Below are 10,813 nucleotides of genomic sequence, written 5' to 3'. Positions count from 1 at the left end.
GCACTGACCCCTGAGGGACCTCACTAGACACTTGCCTGCATTATCACCTTTGCAACAGCAATGTCAGCGTTAGCAGAGGAGAAGAGGAACCTGCTGGGATGTTAGCAGTTTAACATGTCAGAAATTTGGGTCTGTTTCCCCAGCATCCCTCTTTCTAGACAGAGTACAACCAGCGCTCCGCCCAAAATGCGCTTGCTTGCTTTCTTGGTGGTTTTATCTCATGACAGCACTGCAGTGCTTTTCTTTTGCCTCGTATCTGCAGCCAAACACACATTCTGCTGTACAAACTGCCAGCCAGCTTCTCAGTCTTCACGAAGTTTTGAGGGTATAGGTACCTGACTTAGTGGTAGTGCTTGTGTTTTGCCTGTGCTGGTGCTGCCTCTGAGGAGACAGGTAGAGAGAAAAGCCTCCACTCTCACTATCTCCATCCCCACTTTCACCTCACCCCCTCACATGGCTGTAGAGGTGTTGGACCACAGCCTGCACCCCACTGCAGGGGCTGCACGAGCCCCAGCAGCCACCACTGCCAGCTGGGTGCTCTGTCTTCATTTGTGCCTGTCCTGGTTTGAGCTACACAGAACTAATTCTGTTCAGTGACTTTATTTTTCAGCTCAGTATCTTCTAAGAGGCTGCACTTTCTGAAGTTAAGAGCGTGGTTCACAGGCAGTGTCTGCTACTAGAAGTGATAATGCCTGATGTTTATAGTTACTACCAGGGATTGGGATGCAGAAAGGCTCTTGTTGATACTTATTCCTGTAGTGATCAAGGTTACTGCTGGATCTTGTGTAATGTACTGAAGGTGCTGGGAAGTAAAAGGGTCATGAGGAAGTTAAAAAGTCACACCTTTGGGGACGAGTGGACAGGACAGATGACCCAAAGCTGATCAACAAAACATTCCATTCCATATACATCATAATCAGTGTAAATCTGAGGGATCACGGAGGTTAAGCCCTCTTCTTCAATGGCTGGTGTCCAAGAAGGACTCCGTCCGTTCTGCCCTGGATTTCAATCCAGCTCCTCCATCCAGCTCCCTTCTGCCACTGAGCCTGGGACTTGCCTGGTGCTTGCCTACTCTGCAGCATCAGTGGTGATTGCTGTTGGGATGGAGCGTTGGGCTCAGTATTAGTTCAGTATATAACTGTATACACTTAATTATGTCATTTTTTAAATTTTCTTATCTTTGTTTCCTTTTCTTTTCCAAATCATATCTCTCTCTGCCTTATTCCCCTTCTTCTTTGGGAGGGGAGAGAGCATCTGTCAGTCATCTAGTGAAAGGCCCATCTCTTAACGCGTGGTGGTGCCCTGCTCATAAAAAAACACCCCAAAACAGGCAGCTAGTATTAGGTGGTATCTAAGGAAGCTTACAGGGTAGAAGTTTACAAACTTAACTCTTTTAACCACCTGGTTAAATGGTTTAGCTGGCCGTAGCACTTCACAGCCTCGGCATGTCCTCGCAGCCAGGGTTTGGTAGCTGGGAGCCAGTTCCAGCCCCAGCGCCGTGCTTGGTCAGCGCAGAGCCCGATGCCTGGCTGGGGAGCTCTGGCAGAGCCCCGACCTGCGTGCACAAACCTCCGGCAGTGAGCGTGTTATCTTACAAATGGCATTTCACGTGCAGCCCTGCCAGAAGGAAAGCTCTCTTGTTCTGCAGAAGTGCGTGCGGTTGGTTCGCCACAAACTCTGCCGAAGGAGCTGCTGCCCATCTCGGAGAAAAGCAACAAAGCGCTGCACACGAGTTCTGTAAAGAAAATGTTTTATTTAAAGTGTTAAATACCATCACCAGAATGAGTTTGATTTACATTAGTTGGTGTTTATTACAGGCCTAATCTGCCCTTTTTTTTTTTTTATTCCCCAGCTGTAATTCCTTTTAACTTTTTAAAACGTACTATGTACAAGACAGCAGTGATCACTGGAATAGTGCTATTTACATGACTAAACCGTAAGTAAGAGTTGCAGACGTGTGAAAATTAAAAAAAATACATTAATTTTTTTGAAAATAAATACTGCATAATGACAAGTATGTACAAACCTTCCATGCGTCATGTCCTTGATTTTAAAATTTGAAATAATTTATATAGGACTATGCATACAAGAATGTGTGAGCACATCTCACAGTATCAGGAAAATTGTTATGTATTTTTGTTTAATATCCTAGGGGATATTGTAGAATGCACATTAGTAGTATTTATTTGCTGCTGGTAGACAGGTGCCTAAATTATATCAATAAATATAATTTTACCAGTCTGTCCATTAACTTCTTAACAATAATCCGTTATATAAACTCTGAAGACAAGACACAATCTTGATTTATATGATATTGCACAAAGTAAAAGGCATTTTAAGTGAAACTGTTATTACTTTTGCCCTCTCATGAGGCATGTACAATTTCTTAATGGGAAACTTCAACAGATTTTTCAAATAAAATCAGAATAACTCTGTGTGGCCTGAAAGGTAAATGTAATGTGTATTTCAAAAATTATTGCAAGGTTTCAATATTAAACCTTAAATAGGTATTAAAGGCATACAAAGACCCAGAAAAAAAGGATTTTGTTATTAAATGGTAGCCAGTTACATTCCCTTTAAATAATGAACTCTAATGAGAAGCTTGAACTTGCAGCACCACCCAACGGCAGTGACTGTCTGCTACAAAAAACTGGTTTTGAAGATCCATTGGCTGCAGTGAGCGTTCTGGTAGTGGTGTCTGTGGTACTGATAAGCTTTCTTTAAGGCTATTTTACCAACCGAAGACTGATATCTTCCAGACTGATATTACCTAATTATGTCCTTTGCAACACAAATGTAGTTTATGAAAATTGAACTTTACAGCAGAAAAACTGTATGAATTAGTAACTTTTTTGTATTCTCAAAAATGTAGCAATTAATTTCGCTTAGTGCAAATAAAATGTTTAAACTTATCTCCTAAAAATCAACCACGTACTTAATTTTCCTCTTTCCAAAAACCTTCAAGAAATGATAGTTCAACCTTTGAATGAAAGATGCTGGTGCTGAAAACAAATTTATTGAAGATGTCTTACAGTGGCCACATGATTCCAGTATTTTGCTGTAGAATTCAATTTGAAGGTGAGAAAAAAATGAAAATAAGTTACCATGCACTGTACAATAAACTGCAAAAAGTTCAAATATCTTCTTTATCAAATACATGCTGAATTACATTAATGTACTCCCAAGCCATGTTGCAAAATCATTTTCAACATGCTTGAAAAAAAGTAAGTTCTTAAACAATATTTTTCTCAAATAATTCAGAAATGCAGAACAATCTGCAACCCTGAACCAAATGTGGGGCATTAGAGAGTAATAAGTCAAAAGGTAGCCATTTTAGAATATGATAATCATCCTGGGAGGTAGAGGAGGAAAAAGAGCAAAAGGAAGAAGGGAGACGGGGAGGAGAGACAGAGAAAGGAGGAGATAAAAGAAGTGTACAATTTGCACATTATGGTGAACTTTACAAGGCTTGTACCTTTTACATTTAAATAAATTTAATATATTACACTTACTTCTTGTCACATAAACAGAATTTTAAATATTTGCTAGAAATTATTTTTTATTTTTAATATATGTCTGCAAAAATACAGACCATGACTGGTTTAAAGAATGATAAACGTGGTGTGTCTTTGTATCACCCTGTTGCATTCTCTTCCCTTTAAAACCATGCACTAGTGAAATTTATTTTTAAAAATAATATAAATTGTTGAAAATGGCTGATTTATTCTTTTTTTTTTTTTTTGCAAGTTGCAGCCCCAAGAAAATAATTTAAGTGTACAGCTAAATCTGTGTCCATGCAAAAAAGTTTCTTTAATTTCATACAGTACAGTATATCCACAGAACTTTATTTTTCGGAGCGTCCATCATATCTGGGGTTTTGCTGTATCTATAGCTGGAGGTATGAAGCCCACCATTTTAAGTTTTGAAACTTTTCAGTATGAAGAGTTTTCAGATCGCGAGCAACTGTTTCAAACGACAGTTGGCTATTCCAGCATCCTTACATTCTTCTTTTCTTCCAATGTCTACTAATCCACTGACTTGTAACATGGCTTCATGGGAGGGTAACTCCATTTCTGTGGCATAACCAAGCTTTAGGAAAGGAGGGCACATAAATAAAGAAACGGGAGCGACAAAACAGATATGCCATTGAAAAGGACTTGTGTTGCATGAAACAGATTGATTCTTTTAGTTTAGTCCATGGCTTCAGATTGGACCAAAACTGAGAGTCCCTGAACTCCAAACCGATCAGTTCTTCATGACTTCAGTCCTTCACCTGAGGGCCTTCCGTAGGGCACAATGTGTGCAACTTCCTTGAGAACACAGGATCGCGTTGCAGCCCTAGAAACAGGCTCAGAAGACACAACATTAAGCATGCAGTGTTACCAGGGTTTGCGACCTGTAATTTTCATTTTTTTTGTAACGCTGGTTGCTATGACAACAGTTTCACAGCTGCTATGAGCGAGAATACGAAGGTCCTGTTGAACTTTCAAGAGATGATTGGGAAGCTCTTCTAGTGAGAGGAGCTAAAGTTGGGTCTACTAGGGAAGAAGGAGGGAAGAGTTTGAACCACCCAATCACCATGTTGGACAGGTCCAGTTCATCTAAAAGTATCTGTGCCACTCCCATAAAGGATTTGTGATCCATACGTCCATAGTCTCCCCAAACAATTATCTGTAAGCAAAGGAAACACAAGAAAACAGAAAAATTTCAGCAAAGGTGACAAGAGATTCAATTTGTCAAAAGTCTCGATTTATTTAATTATAGTAAGGAATTAAATATTTGACTGTGAGAGAAGGAGCCCACACCTATGGCAGAAGCAAAATGATCTACCACTAACTTTTGCTCAGCACCTTCCGCGTCACGATCCTGCATCAACAGTTATTACTGCAGTATTTATCTGCTCAACAAGGTTTTAAAACAGCAGAACTTGCCAAATCATAAAATCATAGAATGATTTAGGTTGGAAGGGACCGCAGAGATCATCTAGGTCCAATCCCTGTGCCATGGTAGAGACATCTCCCACTAGATTAGGTTGCTCAAGGCTCTATCCACAGAATCACAGAATGTGGAAGTGACCTGAAAAGATCACCTAGTCCAAATCCCCTGCCAGAGCAGGATCACCTACAGTAAATTGCACAAGTACCCATCCAGGTGGGTTTTGAATGTCTCCAAAGAAGAAGACTCCACAACCTCCCTGGGCAGCCTGTGCCAGTGCTCTGTCACACTCACAGTGAAAAAGTTTTTTCTAATATTTTTATGGAACCTCCTATGATCCAGCTTGTACCCAGTACTCCTTGTCCTGTCATTGGACGTCACTGAGAAGAGCCTGGCTCCGTCCTTCTGACACTCCTCCTTGACATATTTATAAACATTTATGAGGTCACCCCTCAGCCTCCTCTTCTCCAAGCTAAAGACACCCAGCTCCTTCAGTCTCTGCTCATAAGGGAGATGTTCCAATCCCTTAATCCGTCCTGGCCTTGAACACTTCCAGGGATGGAGCATCCACACCCTCCCTGGGCAACCTGTTCCAGTGCCTCCCCACCTTCAGGGTAAAGAACTTCTTCCTTAGATCTACTCTAAACCTAGGCTCTTCCAGCTTCCACCCATTACCGCTCATCCTATCACTACAGGCCCTTGTAAAAAGTCCCTCCCCAGCTTTCTTGTAGGGTCCCTTCAGGTACTGGAAGGCAACTATAAGGTCTCCTCAGAGCCTTCTCTTTTCCAGGCTGAACAAGCCTAACTCTCTCAGCCTGTCCTCACAGGAAAGGTGCTCCAGCCCTCCTCTGGACTCGCTCCAACAGCTCCAGGTCTTTCTTTTGTTGGGGACTCCAGAGCTGGATGCTGTATTCCAGGTGGAGTCTCACAAGGGCAGAGTAGAGGGGAAGAATCATCTCCCTTGAGGTGATGCCAAAGTCTGAAACCCAATTCAGTGAAAACTGTACAGGTGGTCTTTTCAGATTCAGAAGAATATTGATGCAAATTACCTGTAAAACTTTTCCTTGGGGACTTTCTTCAAATGACAGGAGTTGTTGATAAAGTGGTTCCAGCGTTTTTCTTGCTACCTTTGTTTTCTTTTTGGCTATGCAGACTCCATTTTCTAATAGATACACCTTTACATACGGTGCTTCGAAAAAAAAAAAAAGAACAATGAGTAAAGAAGATCCAGATTTTTTGCATTAACAGATGCCCTGTTCTATCATTATATGATAAAACCTACCTTTTACTGGACGTAAAACTTATATGAACAAATCTCTACAAGCAATATATTGACATTTATTCACATGCAAAGAATCCACACATTTTCTTTACTTTCCTCCCTGATATAATTTTTGTTTGTCTTTGGGTTTTGGTTTTTTTTACTTAATTTAATGACTCTTTGGCCATGAAACAATTCAGATTTTGACCTGGAAAAATCAGATATTCCTATATATAGTATATACTGTACAGTATGCAAAATAGGCTTGTTAAGTAAATTAATGACTTGCATTGACATTGGTGAAATTTGGATCAATGCTCCAAACTGTTAATAATTTAAAATTATCTACAAGGTGAAAATCAGTGAAGAAAAGACTCTGACACAATTTCTATTCTGGCAGAAGAGCTTGCTAAAAATATCATTATATTGTCCTTTTCATATAGTGTTTTAGGACACCAGATTATAAAATAAGAAGTAAGTATCAAATACTGGTCTACTTTTTGAGTAGGCTTGGGTTTTTTTCCTCCTGAAAAATGGTTGATATTTTGTATTATTATTTCAATGCATTATGCATTTCGGTGTACAATATGTACTCTACTAACATGTGAGGTTACTAAGAGTTTACCCAAGTTTAACAGCAAAGCCTCAGAAGTTGGGAGTCTGATGGATTTTTTCTGGCAGAATTCTATTCTTGTTGCTAAGAATTTTCTTCCTTACCTGGCAGTGTCTTTGAACCTGGTTTTACAACAAGGCCACGGGCTCGGATTATTTCTACTTCCAGTTGTCCTTTCTTGTCCATCATTCCCACCTGGATATCTCCTAGAAAATAAGAAGAAATCCCGGCATTGTAATACAGAAATACCTAAATACATGAAAAGCTATGGGAAATACTTGGATGAACATGTGATGACTTGTACAGTCTGAATTCCATCAGTAAATATGATCTGGATTTTACCACTACTAGATAATTTAACACCTATCTGCTTTACTACTATTTACATTAGTAAACAATTAAAAAACACTGCAATAACATACTGTCTCCCATTTCTCATGCCCCTATCTCTTCAAATTAAATTCTTTCTGTCTTAAGAATTTCAGATTAAAAAAGGAAGCAAAGCAATTAGTACAAAGCAGCTCTGTAAAACTGCTTGAAATCTCTTCACCCTGCCTCCAGTTTAAGACTAGGTACGAAAAGGCACCTCATAAAAATAACAAAGTCTATAACCACAATAATAACAAATACCTTGCACCTAAATTCCCATTATTATTCAATACTATCCAAGTGATTCAGAGAAAGGATTGGTCTCATTAGCCACATTTTAAAGATGGAAGAAGAGAGAAAAGACTGAACTTCTCAAAGCACCTTTCTACTTTTGAGTGTCTTAATGAGCATCCACAATTATGTTCAACTTTGGCTGAGGTCACAGATTTAGTCTTAACGGAGTTGTTCAAAACCACATGGGAAATCTGTATTTAAAGACTTAAAATCTAGATAATTTCTAAGTTCTAATTACCAGACCCAGTATTATATCACATCCGTAGGACATAAATGCTTACCCATTGATGGTGTTGCCAGAGTCTGTCGTCCTACAAGCTGGGCAGGACCTAGTCCATCCAGAAAATCACTGAACTGGCTGTCTGCAGCCAACCTCACACCAGGGAAAATCAAACTAAAAAAAAAAAATTGAAAAAAAAATGCACTTGAATTTGCCTTGTTTTGTTTTCCAGACATTTTGCACTTAGTGTTTATGGTTTTGGTGCTACTGTTCCTAAAGATCTTATTTACACTGATAAGATTACGAAACAATTACTGTAATTTTCAAAATTTCACAGTGTTCAACAAGCAACAATTTAGCCTCCAACATATAACCAAACAGGTGAGTGAAGCACTAATCCTCACTGGGTCTAATTTCCACAGTAATACTTTTCCATCACATTCTCTTTCCCCAATATATTAAAGACCACTTATTAATTATTGTAGTGTTCATATGAGACCAGTTCGATAAGGTACTAATACATGCCCTTACCAGCAATTTAGGTGCATAAAGGTAAAATTGCTCATTTTCTCAGTGTGAACTCAAAGTATGAATGTCAAATGCATCCACTGAAATTATTACATTAGACTGAATACTGGTTACTATTTTTAAAATCACCTTTTAAAATCAGCATTCATTATAAATATTTTGTTAAAAATGTCTTTGAGAATGACATCTATTCAATAATGGAACTGAAATCCATTGTGGCAAATGACCAAAGTAACTTTAAAATTCAAATTCTTGCCATAAATTATCTGTTACCCATTACAAGTCAAGAGCTAATGCGATTTGTAAGGACCAACCATAAATTAATGTCCATCTGAAGCGCATATAGTGCATCATCCTGGACATGCAAGATATACTGTCCAATATAGGTGTATCATCCAGTGCTGTGAGTAACACTAATTAATCTATCCACAACAAAATATTTTAAACAGTGTCTTGGACATACCACTCAGAATTCTTTAACTTGGGTTTTTATGACAAGCATGATATGTGACAGTCTTGTACTTCTGCCCAGATAATTTCTTCAGGATTAACGAGCAGAAGCTTTGAAAAACTCTTGAGCTCACGGAAATGCTCTGGAAATGCTTTGCTCTGCAAAGCACAGATGTATGCGAGGAGTTTTCATAAGATAATCTGTCCTTTTCTGTTTTTTTCCCAGTGCCTCGCACCTGCTTCCCCTTCTGCCACACCGCACGCTGATGCTCTGACCCCGCAAGTGCCTTTCTCATGGCATGGCAGAAATAGGCCTCATCCTTCCAGCACCAAAAAGTGTGAGACTCTTTCAGCTATAGGGGAAGACTTAGGCTTAGTCCACCAATGACATAAGCTTGTGAAGGGAATTCTCACTGAACAGGACCTACGGTTCTCTACAACTACCTGAAAGGAGGTTGTAGCAAGGTGGTGGTCAGTCTCTTCTCCTATGTAACAAGTGAAAGGACAAGACAAAATGGCCTCAGGTTGCACCAGGGGGGGTTTAGATTGGGTTGGGAAAAATTTCTTCACTGAAAGGGTTGTTAAGCATTGGAGGACACTGCCCATGGAAGTGGTTGAGTCACCATTCCTACAGGTTATTTAAAAGACATGTAGATGATGTGCTTAGGGACATGGTTTATTGATTGACCTGGCATTGCTAGGTTAACAGCTGGACACAACAAACTTGGAGGTCCTTTTCAACCTAAACAATTCTATGATTGTAAGACTCTACAGCACTCACTGCACTTTAGTCTAAACTATCAGTTTCATGGAGAAACATCAGGTAACCACAGTTATAACTGCCGCTTACTTTCCCTCAGAGCTGTAGCTGTTCATGCTCCCATCTGTTGATTCCCGGCTTGCCTGACGGGTCATCCAGTTCCTCATCTCCACGGCCAGCCCTGTCTCAGTGCTTCTCTGGACGGTGCTCCGCAGCTTTTTGCCCCCTGCTTCTGTGAAGACAAAAGAGAAGTCCCCATGGCACCGCACTGTTGCCGCTGGGCAGCGCTGTGGGCAGCACGCCACTCCTCCGCCTGGCAGAAACACTCGGAAGCCATAAGTGAGTGACCTGTACCAAAACTTCAAATTAAAAATTACCTTTCTTTTTTAAAGCAGCATCGTAAGTCTCTTTTACAGGAGCTTAGTTCCGTCACTGCCTGCTTTCCAAGGGCAGACAGGATATGCACAACACAAATGCGCCCATGGAGGTAACCAGATTTACATTGTCCGTAGTCTAGTGTGTTTAAAGTAATGTTTTCCCTGGATGAATTCATCCCTCTTCGGAATTCAATTAAAATACTACCGTTATGTCAAAACCTGCAGCGTCTGAAGAATGTTCTAATTCAGACGAATTATTTGATTTAAAAACATTTGGTCATTACTTGCTAAATCAAGTTACAGGTACCCATTAGTGAGGACAGTAAAAAACAAATCAAGAACTCTTCTCATTCTTTCTTTTCTACTCATGTTCATTTCACTAGCTGCTTTTAACTTTATATGTAAAAAATACAGTATTGAGTTTTATGCACAGTATGAAACTTTATTATCACCTCCAAGAGCAATGACTTTTGTATCTGCCTGCAGATACAGCAAAACAGCAAAATGACAGGGTATCAGACAAGACAAAAATCTTCAGAACTTAATACAGTAGCATTTTAATGTAGGAATTTTGATCAAGACCTCACATGGAAGATATATTGAAAGCATCACCAAAAAACACCCCAAAATATAATGAAATAAATGAGGAGGAATGAAGCTTCAGTTTTTCTTTCATGACTAACACAGTCATTGCACGTCATTTCCGATTTAAATGCTGTTTCTTGCAGTGACGCAAGGAATTCTCTATTTCAGTTTCTTTTATCTGTTCCATACTGCCCTGACTTCAGCACAGTGACGTGTGATCTACTGATGTTATTATAAAAGAGCAGTAACTCTATATGTACACAACACAAAGTAACATCAGAATTCTTAAATATCGATACAATGAAGGTGGCGTAATACTCAATAGGCTACAATATCTAGGGACTCGCCCTCTTCTGAAGTTGTTTGTAGCCTCTGCTACCTTTTACACCTTCTCCGGCTCACCGTGTACCAGAGTCAGAAG

The 10,813-nt window shown here is 39.7% G+C and overlaps 1 protein-coding gene across 1 annotated transcript; it reads right to left on the bottom strand.

Moving 5' to 3' along the window:
- Positions 1-3,736: 3,736 nt before the first annotated feature.
- Positions 3,737-9,778, bottom strand: LOC104277469 (regulating synaptic membrane exocytosis protein 2-like; the record flags this gene model as incomplete). The annotated part of the gene is made up of 5 exons (XM_009874110.1): positions 3,737-4,671; positions 5,985-6,124; positions 6,914-7,015; positions 7,754-7,866; positions 9,521-9,778. Coding segments are annotated over 5 exons (832 nt in total), but the record flags the coding sequence as incomplete, so codon positions are not given.
- Positions 9,779-10,813: the final 1,035 nt, after the last annotated feature.

This window comes from Apaloderma vittatum, unplaced genomic scaffold (genome assembly GCF_000703405.1).
Source record: "Apaloderma vittatum isolate BGI_N311 unplaced genomic scaffold, ASM70340v1 scaffold13220, whole genome shotgun sequence".
NCBI lineage: Eukaryota > Metazoa > Chordata > Aves > Trogoniformes > Trogonidae > Apaloderma > Apaloderma vittatum.
This window is presented reverse-complemented; position numbering and strand designations above follow the sequence as displayed.